The sequence below is a fragment of the Marmota marmota genome, unplaced genomic scaffold (genome assembly GCF_001458135.2).
Source record: "Marmota marmota marmota unplaced genomic scaffold, marMar, whole genome shotgun sequence".
Taxonomy (NCBI): domain Eukaryota; kingdom Metazoa; phylum Chordata; class Mammalia; order Rodentia; family Sciuridae; genus Marmota; species Marmota marmota.
Window position 1 is genome coordinate 1264526 of NW_026000130.1, and position 15555 is coordinate 1280080.

The 15555-nt window shown below is 41.3% G+C and overlaps 2 protein-coding genes across 12 annotated transcripts in view; one reads left to right on the plus strand and one right to left on the minus strand.

Annotated features, from left to right (window-relative positions):
- The window catches only part of Hscb (HscB mitochondrial iron-sulfur cluster cochaperone), a 16438-nt gene extending 8757 nt beyond the window's left edge, over nt 1–7681 (minus strand). For 5 of the 8 annotated variants that reach the window (XR_007341229.1, XM_048784953.1, XM_048784951.1 and 2 more), the window contains exons 1-4: nt 7455–7681; nt 6010–6106; nt 5578–5667; nt 4844–4988 (exon numbers count right to left, since the gene is read on the minus strand). Coding sequence is in view for 7 of the 8 variants with exons in the window: in XM_048784953.1 (XP_048640910.1) it covers nt 4844–4988; nt 5578–5667; nt 6010–6106; nt 7455–7681 (559 nt within the window). In the remaining variant the exon portion in view is untranslated. Of the gene's footprint in view, nt 1–500; nt 578–4843; nt 4989–5572; nt 5668–6009; nt 6107–7454 lie in introns of those variants that run through there. The other 3 variants (XM_048784950.1, XM_015500227.2, XM_048784954.1) reach the window with 3 other exon arrangements.
- The window catches only part of Chek2 (checkpoint kinase 2), a 42495-nt gene continuing 34421 nt past the window's right edge, over nt 7482–15555 (plus strand). For 2 of the 4 annotated variants that reach the window (XR_007341228.1, XM_048784948.1), the window contains exons 1-2: nt 7900–8010; nt 9919–10489. Coding sequence is in view for 3 of the 4 variants with exons in the window: in XM_048784948.1 (XP_048640905.1) it covers nt 10144–10489 (346 nt within the window). In the remaining variant the exon portion in view is untranslated. Of the gene's footprint in view, nt 7845–7891; nt 8011–9918; nt 10490–15555 lie in introns of those variants that run through there. The other 2 variants (XM_015500228.2, XM_048784949.1) reach the window with 2 other exon arrangements.

Here is a 15555-nt window from a genome sequence, read left to right on the forward strand (position 1 = left end):
TTTTTTTTTTTTTTTTTTTGTATCAGGGATTGAACCCAAGAACGCTCAACCACTGAGCGACATCCCAAGCCATCCCCAGCCCTTTTTATTTTTTATTTTGAGATAAAATCTTGATAAGTTGCTGAGGCTGGCTTTGAACTTGTGATCCTCCTGCCTCAGCTTTCTGAGCTACTGATTACAGGTATGTGCCACTATACCAGGTTACACTGTTTTTTAGCCCATGGAAGGTCTGAGAGGCAATCGCTGAGGTTTATAAAATTGTAGGAAATCAAATTAAAAAAAAAGGGATAGGAGGAGTGCTATAGTTTGGATAAGAATCTTCCAAAGGTCCATGTGTTAGAGGCTTGGTCACTAGCCTATTGGAGAATGGTGGAACTTTTAGGAGGTGAGGCCTAGTGGAAGGCAATTAGGCCATTGTGGGTCACTCTTTTTGCTTCCTGGTTTCTTTGAGGGGAGTAGCTTCCTCCACTGTATTCTTCTGCCATGATGTGCTGCCTCACCCTGGGCCTCCAGAGCAGTTGGGTCAACCAAACATGAATGTAGACTTTCAACGGGGCATGGAAATGCACGCCTGTACCTACAGCAACACGGAAGGCAGGAAAATAAAAAATTTGAGTCCAGCCTCAGCAACTTAGCAAGCCCCTAAGCAACTCAGTGAGACCCTGTACCAAAATAAAAAAATAAAAACAAAATGGGCTGGGGATATAGCTCAGTGGCCAAGCACTCCTGGGTTCAATTTCTAGTAATCTCCTCCCCAAGAGACTGATACCTCTAAAAATGTGAGCCAAAATAAGCCTTTTTTTTTTTTTTTTTTTTTTTTTTAAATTTGTAAGCCGATAACCTCAGGTATTTTGTCAGAGATGGAAAGCTGACTAACACAGGGGACAAGGATATGCCTCATTGCCTCCAACAAGTAGTCTTCCAGATTTCAGTGAAAAAATTAACACCCGAGCATCACCTATCAGCAGGGCACACCAAGTGTTTTAGGAAGCTATCTCATATTTCTTTTGCTTCTTCATTAGAAAATGTGGAATTTTAAAAATTACCGAGTTTTCCAGATATAAATAATACCAATCATTTATACAGTGCCTTCTTTCAAAGAACTTTGAAATACATCATATTACCAAGGTAGTTAAAGATAGATAGGGAGGGAATTGTCCCATGACTGGGAACTGCAGGAGCTGGGAAAAGAAGCCCAGGCACCTGACTTCCAGCCCAGTGTTTGAATCTTGCCTCTTGAATAGCAACTGGCATCAACGAAAGAGCACTGGATGGTAAGTCCACAGGCTCTGAAGTCCTGATCCCAAACTAACTGGTTCTGTGACCTTGTACATTTACTTAATAAGGCCTGACTGGTACCAGTTGGGGAGGAAATGTAGGAATTAAATCTAAATCAAGGGGCTGGGGTTGTGGCTCAGTGGTAGCGTGCTTGCCTAGGATGCGTGAGGCACTGGGTTTGATCCTCAGCACCACATAAAAATAAAAACAATAAAGTTCATCAACAACCAAAAAAATATTAAAAAAAAAAATATCTAAATCAAGGTCCGTTCTCGAAGTCAAGAACTAGACTAAGTGTGTGACCCGCTTTTTTTATCTTTACCTTATTTCCTTACAACAAGCAGTACTAATAGTTTCTGTTTTATGGATGAGGAAACTGAGGCCGAGATGCGTGAAGTCACTTGCTCATGGTCACATAAAAAAGTCAGAAGCAGTGGTGGCAATAGACCCACGTCTCCTTCCCCTCAGAGCTTCATGCTGCCTTGCTTTCTGAAGCAGCAAGCCCTTCTGATGGCATGCTCTGGGTCTCTCCTTTCTGTACATCACCCAGTCCTAATGCTATTAAAACAGTTGACAGTCTCCTCACTACAACTTCTATTTTATAGTCTTTAATTTTTTTTGCTATTACTCATTTAATAAATATTTCCTGAGTTCCTGTTATGCTCTGAGTACTGTAGTGTGAGCTAAAGATGTGAGGAAAGTAAAAAAGCAGGCACAATTTCTGCTTCTTTCGAAATCTAGTGGGGAGATCAATATTGTTCAAATAATGTCACACAGAAGTGTATAGTTATAACTGTGATTAATCTTATACAGGAGAAGTATAGAGGTCAAAAAAGGCTTCTCTGAGGAGTGGTGACTGTTCCCAGATCTGAAGGAGTTAACTTAGATGGGGTCTGGGGGAGATGAGGATTTTGGGCAACCACAACATATGCAAAGGTGCTGGAACAGGAGGGTGCCTGGTACAGATGAGGAAATGGAAGCCACTGTGTCTATAGTGAAGCGGACAAAATGGAGAAGAGGCCAGAGCATACGGGGTCTTATAAGCCATGCTGAAGATTTTGGTTTTGCCAGGTATGGTGGTGCACACCTATAATCTCAGTGATTCAGGAGGGTGAGGCAGAAGGATCACAAGTTTAAGGCCACCGCTGACAGCTTAGTGAGGTCCTGTCTCAAAATTAAAAAGAAGTAGTGCTGGATATATAGCTCAGTGGTAGAGCTTCCCCGGGTTCAATCCCCAGTTACTCCCCCCACCAAAAAAAGTTACTCAGGAGACAAGGTAGGAAGAGATAATTTGAGTTCAGAAATTCAAGACCATCCTGGGCAACATAGTGAGACCTTGCCTAAAATAAATAAATAAATAAATTAGTTTTAAACCCGAGGACAGTGAGAAACCACTTAAAGCTTTTTAGGAAGGCCAAGGATGGTGATTAATTTAGGTTTCAAAAAGATTACACAAAGACAGGAATATTTAAATCTGGCAGACAGACCAGTTAGAAGCTACCGCAGTTGTCCAGGTGAGAGGGAATGGTACTTGGAACAGGGTTATAGCAGTGAAAATAGTGATGGGTGGGATGGATGAGACACAGTTAGGTCACTCTTTAAGGCTTGGTGATGGATTGACTATGAAGGGAAGAGAGAATTAACTTGTTATGATATCTGCTAAGGGTTTATAATTGTTCAGCTATATGGTGGCATTCATGTAACAGAGGGAACACTGGAAGAGGCACAGGTGATTTGGTGGAAAGGCAAAGAAAGGAGACACATAACTTTCAGTTTAAACATGCTGGGTTAGAATATATAAACTTAACGAGGACACAGACCATGTCTTTTTTGTTCCTTCCTATATTCTACGTCATTTATAGTGCTTGATACATAGTAGGCAGACTATAAATATTTGAAAAAGTGCATAAACACATAATCTGTATGAGAACCTGGGATTCTTTTCTAAGTGGAATGATTAATTTTATTTATCAACTTGGATAGGCTATAGTGCTTGGGTGTTGATCAACTCTGGTCTGCTTGATGGCACATACCTCTCACCCAGCTAACTACACAGGAGGGTGGGGCAGGAGGATCACAAGTTCAATGCCAGTCAGGGCAACTAATGAGAACCTGTCTCAAAATAAAGAATAAAAATGGGGACTGGGGTTGTAGCTTAGTGGTAGAGTGCTTGCCCTGCATGCGTGAGGCACTGGGTTCGATCCTCAGCACCACATAAAAATAAATAAATAAAATAAAGATTAAAAAAAAAAAAGAATAAAAAGGACTGGGGATATAGCTCAGTGGTAAAGTATCCCTGGGTTCAACCACCAGTACTAGGAAACAATAATAACAATGGTCTAGATGATACTGTGAAGGTGTTTTTTATGTGATTAATATTTATGGGGCTGGAGTTGTGGCTCAGTGGTAGAGTGCTCACCCAGCATGTGCGAGACCCTGGGTTTGATCCTCAGCACCACATATAAATAAAGGTATTGTGTGCAACTACAACTAAAAAATAAATAAACATTAAAAAAAATATATATATATATATTTATAATCAGTTGACTTTATTGTATTTATTTTTTTGCAGTCCTGGAGATCAAACCCAGGGCTTTTCCCAAGCTCAGCAAGTGTCTACTATTGAGCTACATCCTCAGCTCTCAGTTGACTTAAGTAAAGATTACCCTTGGTAACGTGGGAATCAAGTAAACACATTAAGTATAAAAACAGAGAAAAAATTCTGCTTCAAGACTTAACATAGAAACTTGACCTGAGTTTCTAGCTTGCTGGCCTGCTCTATAGATTTTAGATGTGCCAGACCCCACAATCATTCAGGCCAACTCCTTCAAATAAACCTATCTGTATCATATGGGTTTTCTAGAAAACCCTGACAGATATACTATGGAATAAAGTAAGAAACAAACCCATTCAGGATCAGAAGGTCAGAATTTCAAGGTTTGTCCTGTTGCATATCTACTTTGTGACCTTGGGTGCCTATGCTTTGTGATCTTGGACATTTCTGCCAACTTCTGAAGCCCATTTTACTTGTTAGAGATAAAAATAGTATCTAAATCATATTGTGAGTAAAAAAGATCACTGCAATGTACAAAATATAATTATGTTCTTGATTTAAGGCTGCCTTCTAGCTGGGAACATGGGCACATGCCTGTAATCCCAGCTACTCAGGAGACTGAGACAGGAGAATTAAAAGTATATGGCCAGCTTGGGCAACTCAGTGAGGCCCTATCTCAAAAAATAAGAAGTTCTGAGGATGTAGCTCAGTGGCAGAGCACTCCTGGGTTCAATGCCCAGTACCAAAAAATGAACAAAACAACAACAACAAAAAACTGCCTTCCACATGGTTAGAGATGTTGCAAGTTTAACCTCCAAGCAAAACTGGTTTTAGTATGATTAAGAAAAAAAAAAATTCCTTGATTCTTTATTATGACCAATGTGCTGGCAAGTGCTCTACCCTTGATCCAGAATCCCAATACCCAACATGTACTCTATGTCCATTTTTTCATTTAATCCCAGACATGTATGCATAACAACAATAAAATGCATTCAATATTTGCTCTTTTACCTTGTATAGTGGATTCAATTTCTATCACGGCAGCTTCACTTTGAGCTTCTGCAAGTTTTTCATTGATTTCCATTATTTCCATGAGGAATTGACTATCCATTTCATAATCTGTCCCTTTAGGAACCTCTATCCCATGAAGCTTTAGCTATTGAAGCATAGAGCAAGGAAAATAAGATTGGTTAGAGAAACTATGACCAGAGTCATGTAAATCTTGCTTACCCATCAGAATAAAATACCACTCATGGGGAACACTTGATCCGTCTCAATAATGAAAGTGTGAGGTAGGCTGTCAAAAGCCTGAACAGAGACAGGAGTTCTGAAACAGCATCCCACCTTATGTTACCTGGCACTGTGTGGCCCTGAGGTAGGCAGTCCTCCACTTGGAATTTAAAATAGATGTTTGTAAACTTTCTATTCAATTCTAAAATTTTCTGGATTCTAAGATGTTCTTGGGAGGAAAAAAAACAAACAAAAAAACCCGAAGTTACTCTTCCCTAAAAACTATCATTATCAAATCCTTGAAATTTATAGAAAATGATTAAAACAATGCAATTGGGGCAATTAAGATTTACAAAGAATACTTGGAAAAGTACACTTGTATAATATATTTTTTTTCTTTGTGTACGATCTCTGAGGCTAAATATCACTGGGTTCCTGGACTTGCTAAGGTTTCAAGAACACTTCTGCTGAATACAGGGGGAAGTTATTCATAAAGACTTGAGAAATCACCTTACAAGGTATAGTCCCCTGCTCAGGGGGGCCAGCAGGGTCTTATAGGCATCATTCACCAGGGTTGAATGCTTCTCTGAGAAGTCCTTTTCAGTCTGTTAGTAGAGAAGAAGATAGTCTTATTATCATTGAAATCTGCCTTCTCATTCACAAACTTTTATAATAGGCTGATAGGCAGGCACCTAAGGAAGTGGCCAGAGTAGAACTGGTGCTGGGTGAGGTGTCTTTAATTTTAGCTCATGAGTTCTAAGTTGTCTGTGTAATCAGACAAACAATGTGAGGGAATGACATTTCCAGGGCCTGCTTGGCTGGGGTCCCACTGCCACAGGGTGGAGTTGGTAGTCTAACTTTGTCCCTGATAATCACATAATCACAGGCCACTGCTACCTACCCAGTGTATAGGTGTCTGGGGAATATGGGGGTGGCCAATAAATTACCTGAGATCTCTGGCTGAAGAAATCTGGGTGGACAAGACGCTGTAGTTGCTGAAACCTGTGCTGGAGTTTTGTAGTGTTAACTCTGAAGGAACGGTTGCTAGAAGGAAATTGGGAGATAAAATTCATGTCACAGATGTTTATAGATTTATATGTTATGAGACTGGCTCTTAAAGGGAAGATGTAATCAACATGAAGAGAGAGAATTTAAAAAGTGGTAGGTGCTATGAAGGAAAGTTGAACAGGGTCAGAGAAGGTGGCAATGTGTGGAGAGAGATGACATTTGAGCTAAATTCTGAGTGATACATCTGAATGATTAATCAAAGATCAGAGGAAATTGTCATCCAGCAGAGAGAACTTCAAGTGCAAAGACTCTGAGATGGGAGGCAAGATTGGAAACTTAACAGGGCCTGGTGCTGCACGCCAGGCAATCGTAAGCTCAGCAGCTCAGGAGGCTGAGGCAGGAGGATCACGAATTCAGTCAGCCTCAGCAACAGAGAAGCACTAAGCAACTCAATGGGACCCTGTCTCTAAATAAAATACAAAATAGGGCTGGGGATGTGGCTCAGTGATCGAGTGCCCCTGAGTTCAATCCCAGGTATACCCCCTTCCACACAAACACAAATTGGAAACTTGACAACTTAAAAAGTCGGGTTACTACAGCCCATCATTAAGTGCTCAGTGACTGGTGGGAGCAGATTAGGGGAAGGGGCATTCTGAAATCTAACCTATCTTTCCAACGTGCAGGTTCCTTCATCCCTGTCTCCCACTTTAACCCAATCTCCTTCTCTTCCAACTCCCAGAATCTGCCTTACTTGCTTACCAGTTCAGCTCTACCCACACCTCTCCAGGCTACTCAATCTTCAGAATAATGAAGGGAAAAACCCCATTGGACCCTCTTCTTCCAATTTCCATTTTGTCCTTGGAGCTTGCCAACAACATTTTTCTGTCTTTATTCCCATGAGTAATAAAGACAGTAAAGCGGCCTTGGTGCTGGGGATCGAACACCAGGGCGTCAGCACCAGTTTGTCAAGCATGCTAGACAAAGGCCACATCTCCGACCCTCACTCTCTAATCTTGGACTCCACTTCGATACTTCTTTTTTTAAAAGTCTCAACCCAGCTCCAACTTCCGGAGCCTTTCCCTTCTCTCAAATTCGGCCTCTCATCTTCCCTTCTCAGTCAGGAAGCTCTGGCCCCTCAAGTCTCCCTCCCCAGTCACCCTCGATTTCCTCCATTCCCCGCCCCTCCCCTTTCCTCTCCATCCTCAAACGCCCCTTCCCTTAGTCCCCGCCCCTCAGTTTCCTCTCTTGGAGACCCCTCCCCGAGCTCGCTCTCTAGGACTCCACCCACTATCTTCGCAGCCCGGCCTTCCCACTCCCAAGCCCGATCGGCCCTCCTCTCACGCAGGCCAGCCCCTGACGTCTCTCCCGTCCCGACCTCCTTTACCAATCCATGAGGCTGAAGTAGTCTCTAGTCGGGTCCGGCGGCTGCAGCGCTCGGCACTGGTGGCAGAAGAACCCGTCCCCCCGCCCGGGGCTGCCGCAGTTCCAACACCTCGCCGAACCGCTTCCCTCTTCCGACGCAGCATGGCAGCTTAACACTCTCCTTCCGGGGACCCCTGCGGGCCGCAACCCCCATAGCCGAAACAACACCTGGGCCCTCACGCCCCACATCTGGCCCGTGGCCTATCTGGCCGCCGTCACCTGTTGGGGAGAAAAGCCGAGAGCGTGGCCGCACACACGAGTGCTGCTGATTGGCTGGAGAGCCGAGGGGGCGAGGTCTCCTGGGGGGAACTTGGACGCTGAGTTCCGCTTGCGTTCTAAACTACAATTCCCAGTAAGCATTGAGGCCACACGCGGTGGTCACATCCGCTGCTCTTCATTGGTCGGGCTGCGGCGGGGGGTGTTTTGATTGGCTGAGGGTGGAGTTTGTATCTGCAGGTTTAGCGCCACTCTGCTGGCTTCGCCTGCGGGAAATTTGCGGCTTCAGGTGGGCTCACGCGGTGAGTCATAGTGGAAAACTTAACTTGGGTGCTTGGGGGTTCGAATCCCATTCCCAGGGTCTTAGCAAGGGGAGTCTCCCGAGCTTCCGCATTTCTGGATTTATTTTTTTTGATCTGGAGGGGGGAGCGCGTGGGCGACACTCTTCCTTTGTAGCTAATCTTCGAGGTGAAATTTACTTTCCCTCTTACTACAAGTTGAAACAGGCCTGGATGTACAGGATGAGAAAGAACAGAGTTGTGCTTCTCAATACCAGAGCGGAGTTACTTTGTAAAGACTTCTATGAACATTAATAATTATTGCCATTCTTTAGATTCAATCTCTAAAAAAATACTTCTTGAGAACCCAATCTTAACTGCTAGGCGCTGCAGGAACTGGAAACGCAGTTAGTAGGATATTCTAAGTGTTCATAAGTTAAGTGTGTGGGGTGGGGTGGCAAGGAATGGATAGGAGAGGACCAGTCCTCGCTGGGACTCAGTTTCTCTATGTGAAAGAAAGGTTGTTTGGCATTCGGAAGGCCTCTTGATTTCCTTGGGACTGGAATTCTGTTCCTAGTCTTAGAGATTTGCTTTGGTTACTTTGTTTTTTCACTCACCACTGGTCTTCCATTAAAAATAGCTCTCCATTAGCAAACATTATGAGGGGAGGAACTTTACATGGATTACCTCAGTTAATCCTCACGGTTCATCTGTTTTTTTTCAAATGAGGAAGTGGGTTCAGAGAGGTGATTTATTGAAAGCTCACTACTTGTCAGGCTGGAGAAGTATTGCTCAACAAAACTGCAGAGGGGCTTGGGATGTAGCTTAGTTGTAGAGTGCATGCTTAGCATGTATGATGTCCTGGGTTCCCCAGCTTTGGAGGGAGGGGGACAGGGAAGCATCAGAGGGATTCAGCCTGGCTGAGGCAGTATTAGACCAGCAGGTCCTGGAGTGGTAGACTCCTCCATGGCATCACTTTCCTGAATATGTTTGAAGGATAACCATCTGGACCTTTGTATTTCCAAAGCTATGTAAATGCAGTTAGTATGGCCCAGAGTGTGGGTTGGAGGAAATGTACCTTTTTATTTTGAAAAAGAAAATCTGATTAGATCATTGAAATTTTCTTTGGCTTCACTGGTGATTCTGTTTTCAGAGTCTATCAAGTGAATTAAAGGGTCAGAGGCTCTGTTAATGATCTCCTGTGATCCAATCATTCCTTTAAGATTCCTCCAAGGCTGGAAAGTCTTTGGATGCTGCAACATTGAGCCACGTGTTCCTTAGCATCAAAAGGATTAGGTTGGGCTGGGGCTGTGGCTCAGTGGTAGAGCGCTCGCCTTGCATAGCACGTGCAAGGCCCTGTGTTCCATCCCCAGCACCACATAAAAAAATAAAATTAAATAAAGGTATTGTGTCCAACTCCAACTGAGAAATAAAAGAAAAAAGAATTAGGTGGATTTGTCTAGAGCACTCCTCTTTGGGTTCTGCCTCATTAAGTGAACTTGCCCTTAGTTAGGACAGTGTCAGGGAACCTAGACTGAACAAATAGGACTTAATTCCAACCCTACTGGAGAATACCCTTGGTATAAGGGGCACAGATATTTTATGCAAATGATTTCCTTAAAGTGGTAAAGGGAGTTACTGTACAGTTTCTTTTTATCAGTCTTGTATTCCATGTCCCTTGACCCTTTCTTTTCTTTTCCTTTCAAAGCATATATGAAATTTAAATGTATTATCGATATATATTAATACATTTGTATCCTAATTTTCAATATTTGGATGCATGGAAGTTTTTATGAGCCTCCCAATTCAATTTTATTGTTTTTTGTGTATCTGTAATCTTCAAATTATTTATATATGTGTGTGTGTGTGTATATATATATATATATATATATATAGATAGATAGATATTGATATTTTCTCTTTGCTTTATAGCTGTTAGACAAAATGCTGATCCAGTGAAAGTGATCTTATGAAAAGCCCAGCCCAGGAAAACCAGAAGTGGACTATTAGGATTTTAATTTTTGCAGAGCACGCTTGACCTGGATTTTTTCTTTTCTTTTTTTGTCACTGTAATATGTCCATTCTTGACTCTTGAACTTCAAGCCTTGTTCCTTGAAATTCACCTTATTTTTGGACACTTAACTTTTTGAAGTCGTGATGTCTCGAGAGACGGATGCAGAGAGTCAACAGTCCCACAGCAGCACCTCCCCTCAGGCTCATGCCAGTGGTGTCTCTTCACAGGCCCAAGGTGGCTTCACTCAGTCCCAAGTCCTCTCCCCACAATCCCACGGGTCCTCACAGTCCCAAGGCACATCCAGCTCTTCTACCAGCACTGCACCCACCTCCAGCCAGTCCTCTCACTCCAGCTCCGGGACGCTAAGCTCCTTAGAGACAGTGTCCACTCAGGAACTCTATTCTATTCCCGAGGATCAAGAACCCGAGGAACCTGCCCCTGCCCCTTGGGCTCGATTATGGGCCCTTCAGGATGGGTTCACCAATCTTGGTAAGACCTTTGTCGTATGTTATTGTATACTATTCAGAAAAGCAATTACAGATGATTGTTGCAGTCCAAAACTCAGGACATTTCTGGCATGATTCTGGAGTTTGAAAGTGATGAAAGAAAAAAGAGCCACTGGTGGGTAGTGCACTGGCTTTTACTTGCTGTGGATTCCCTTCATTTATTCAAATATTAATGGGGCATTTGCAATACGCTATGCATCTGAAACTCTGAAGAGAGCTGTGGAACCTCTTACAGATTCCGCTCGGAGTGGCGGTGCACACCTGTAATTCCAGCAGCTCAGAAGGCTGAGGCAGGAGGATCACGAGTTCAAAGCTAGCCTCAGCAAAATCGAGGCTGCTAAGCAACTCCGTGAGACCCTGTCTCTAAATAAAATACAAAATAGGGCTGGGGACGTGGTTCAGTGGCCACATGTCCCTGAGTTCAATCGCTGGTATTAAAAAAAAAAATTGCAGATTCATGCAAAGTTGAAAACATTATTATCTAATCATAGAATCTTTGCCATTTAACCCCTGATGTGGTTTGATACAGCTTCAAAGCTGTTCAGAATAGGCATGGCTCTTGGGCTGGGGTTGGGGGACTCAGTGGTAGAGCACTTGCCTAGCATGTGCGAGGCACTGGGTTGGATCCTCAGCACCACATTAAAAAAAATAAATAAATAAAATGAAGATATTGTGTCCAATTACCACTAAAAAAATTATTTAAGAATAAGGGTGGCTCTTTTGTTGACTACCTGTTTTTTATTTATTTTTGTTTTTGGTACTGGTGATTGAACCCAGGAGTGCTTAACCACTAAGCCACATTCCCAGCCCTTTTGTTTTTTTTATTTTGAGATGAGGTTCACCAAGTTGCTTAGGGCCATGGTAAGTTGCTGAGGCTCGTTTTGAACTGTGTTCCTCTTGCCTCAGTTTCCAAAGCCGCTGGGATTATCAGGCTATTTTTTGTTTTGAGCCAGAGTCTCACTAAGTTGCCCAGTCTGGCTTTGACCTTGTGATCTTCCTGGCCTCAGCCTTCCAAGTTACTGGGATTATATGCATGTGCTACCATACCTGGTAAAATCTTAAATTTAGAAGTATATATTTGGAGTTATTTGTTCCTTTTTTTAAGCCATATTTTAAAGATATGCTTATAGACTTGGGTGAGTGAGAAACAGAAATGGTAAGAAAGCATGAAATGGGATGCATTAGTTTTAGTAGTCACAAAACATTCAAAGAGCCTAAGAGGGCTGGGGATATAGCTCAGTTGGTAGAGTGCTTGCCTTGCATGCGCAAGGCCCTAGGTTCAATCCCTAGCACCAAAAAACAAAAACAAAAAAGAACCTAAGAGGGTGACCAGTAGATATTAAAAGTGTCCCCCTTCCCCACCGTATTGGGGATTGAACTCTGGGCTTTGTGTATGCTAACTAAGTAAGCATTTTACCACTGAGCTACATCCTCAAGCTCCAGTGGTAGAACACCTTTTTTTTTCCCCTCAAGTACTGGGGAAAAAAAAAAATTGTGTGAGAGCACTAATTTGAGGCTTTATTTCTGGACTCTGAATTCTGTTCCATTGATTTATGTGTGTATCCTTATGTCAGTACCAAACAATCTTGGTTACTGTGGCTTACTAAATTTTGAAATCCAGAAACATGAGTCTCAATTTGCTTTTCCAAGATTGGGCTATTCTAGATTCCTTGCATTGTCATATGAATTTTAAGTTTGTCACTTCCTGCAAAGAATGCAGTTGGGGGTAGTTGAGTCTGTAATTGAGGGAGTCTGGACAGCCTTACAATATTGTCTTCCAATCTATGAACATGGAGTATCTTTCCATTTATTTCAGTTCTTCTTTAATTTCTTTGAATAAAACTTTATAGTTCTCACTATACACGACTTGCACTTTAAAGAATTTATTCCCAAATCTCTGCTTTAATGTTTACCTTTTGATTGTGATAAAATCTAAACAGAGCAGCCCAGTTGTGACTCAGTGTGGTAGAGCACTCGTTTAGGCACTAAGGTACTGAGTTCGATCCTCAGCACCAAATAAAAGTAAACAAATAAAGGAAAGGAATTCTGTCCCTCTACAACTACAAAACATTAAAAAAAAAAAAAAGTATTGTATCCACATAGAACTAAAAAATTACACATAAATACAAAAAAAATCTAAACAGAAACTTTATGTCCACTGAACAATTACCAATTGCCCCTCCCCCAGCCACTTGCAACTCTAATCTACTTTGTGTCTCTGGGAATTTACCAATTATAGATACTTCCTGGAAATGGAATGATAATGCATTTGTTCTTTATTTCTGGCTTATGTCATACGGCATCATGTTGCAGGGTTCATCCATGCTATATCATGTGTTAGAACTTCCTTCCTTTCTTTCTTTTCTGGGCCTGAATCCCAGGGCCTTGCCCATGTTAAGCACAAACTTACTTCATCATGGAGCTTATACCCTCAGCCTTTTCTTTTTATGACTGAACAATATTTCATTGTATGTCTATCACCATGATTTGTTTATTTATTTATTTGCTCTATGTTGGGGATTGAACCTGGAGCCACACATGCTAGGCAAGTGCTGTACCACTCAGCCACACCCCAGCCCCCCCAACTCCAGTCTTTTGTTGATGATCACCTGGGGGTTATTTCCAGCATATAGCTATTGTGAATGATATTGCTATGAATATTAGCAAACAAATATCTGAATCTCCTTTTTCAATTCTTTTGGTATATACCAAGGAGTAAAATTGCTGGATAATATGGAAATTCTTTGTTTAACCTTTTAAGAAACTGCCAAACTATTCTCCATAGTGATACATCTTTTTGGAGAAATGTTTATTTAGATCCTCTGCTCATTTCTTAATTGCTTCTCTCTTTAAAAAAAATTAAAATTCTTGATGGGCTTTTATTTATTAATTGATTTATATAAATTAATAAATTGTGCTGAGAATCGAACCCAGTGCCTCACACATGCTCAGCAGACGCTCTACCACTGAGCCACAACCCCAGGCCATGATTGCTTCTCTTTTCATTATTGACTCGTAAGTGTTCTTTTATATATTCTAGCTACAATTCCTTTATCAGATATGTTTAGCAAATATAGTCTGTCTCAGCCTTGTCTTTTTCATTCTCTTGATGATGTTCTTTGGTGTATGCAGACTTTTTAAATTTTGTTGACTTCCTTCCAATTTTTTTGTTTTTCTTTTGTTAATTGTGGTTTTAGCATCCTATGTAGGAACAGGGTACTTAGCCAGGGTTTATGAAAATTCATCACCTTTTTTTTCCCTTTGGGACTGTATAAGTTTAACACCTACAAGAAGTTTTTGATCCTGTTTTAGTTGATTTTATTTATGTTGTGAGATGGGGTTTCCAACTTCATTATTTTGCATTATACATGCAAATGCACTTTTATTATGCACTTTTCTTAACACTATTGTTGAAAACAGGAATTCCCCTCCCCCTCTCCCAGTTAATTGTTTTGAAGGCTTGTGGAATATTGATTGACTGTAAATGTGAGGGTTTATTTCCTTTTTTTTCCCCCTATTAATCTATATGCCTTTCCTTAGGCTAGTACTACATTGTCTTGACTATGGTAACTTTATAGTAAGTATAAGTAAATTTTATTTTATTTTTTTTTTTGTACTGGGGATTGAACCCAGGGGTCCTCTACCACAGAGACACATCAAGGTCTCACTGAATTGCTTAGGGCTTGGCTAAGTTGCTGAGGCAAGCCTTGAACTTGGGATCCTCTATCTTCGCCTCCTGAGTCACTGGGACTACAAGGACAGGCCACTGTGCCTGGCAGAATCTTGTGCTTAATTTTCAATATATTCTGACTCTTCTAAGTCTTTGTTTTATTGCTAAGAATTTTAATGTGAGCTTGTTAATTTCTGCAAACAAATATAATCAGGGTTTTCATAGGGATTGTGTTGAATTGTAGATGGATTTGAAAGTATTGTCTCATAACATTAAGTTTTACTTTTTTGGTGCTGAGATTGAACCCAGGGCCTCACACATGCTAGGTAAGCACTCTACCACTGAGCCAGATCCCCAGGCCATCACATATAAATGTAATATAAATGTTCACAGTTCCATTCTGTGAACATTTATATGGGTCTTTCAATTATTTTTCAGTGGCGTTTTGTAGTTTTCAGACTATAGGATTTGCAGTTCTTTTGTTAAATTTGTTTCCAGATGTTTTATTACTTTTTTACTATTTTAAATGGAATTCTTTTCTGAATTGCATTTTAGGTTTGTTCATTGCTAATATATAGAAGTACAGGTGATTTTTGTATATTGATCTTTTTTAGTAGAATGTTGAATCAAAGTGGTGAGAACAAATATCCTTGCCTTGTTTCTGATGTTAAGGGGAAAGCTTGCAGTCTTTTACCCTGAAGTGTGATGATATCTCTGGGTGTTTCATGAGTGCCCCTTCTCAAGTTGACAAAGCTCTCTTCTATTTCTAGTTTTTTCTTCTCTTTCCTTTTTCATTCATCCATTCATTCATTCATTCATTCATTGTAAAGGGCTGTTGGACTTGTTAAAATTTCTTCTGTGAGACAGGTGCAGTGGTGCACGCCTGTAATCCCAGTGGCTCAAGAGGCTGAGGCAGGAGGATCATGAGTTCAAAGCCAGCCTCAGCAAAAGTGAGGTGCCAAGTAACTCCGTGAAACCCTGTCTCTAAATAAAATACAAAATAGGGCTGGGGATATGGCTCAGTGGTTGAGTGTCCCTGAGTTCAATCCCTGGTACCAAAAAAGACAAGGGCTAGAGTTGTAGCTCAGTGGTAGAGCGCTTGCCTAGCACATATGAGGCACTAGTTTAATCCTAAGCACTGCATTAAGAAAAAATAAATAAAATAAAGGTTTTGGATCCATCTACAACTAAAGAAAAAAACACTCAAATTTACAAATTTATTAAAAGGATTAAAAAAAGAGTAATATGAACAACTGTACAACAAAATTAGGTGAAACAGATATTGAAATACACAGAAGTCTAAAGAGATAAAAATTATCAAATACTGGCACAAGGGGCTGCTTCAGCCTCCCATGCTGCTGGGTTTAACAGGCGTGTGC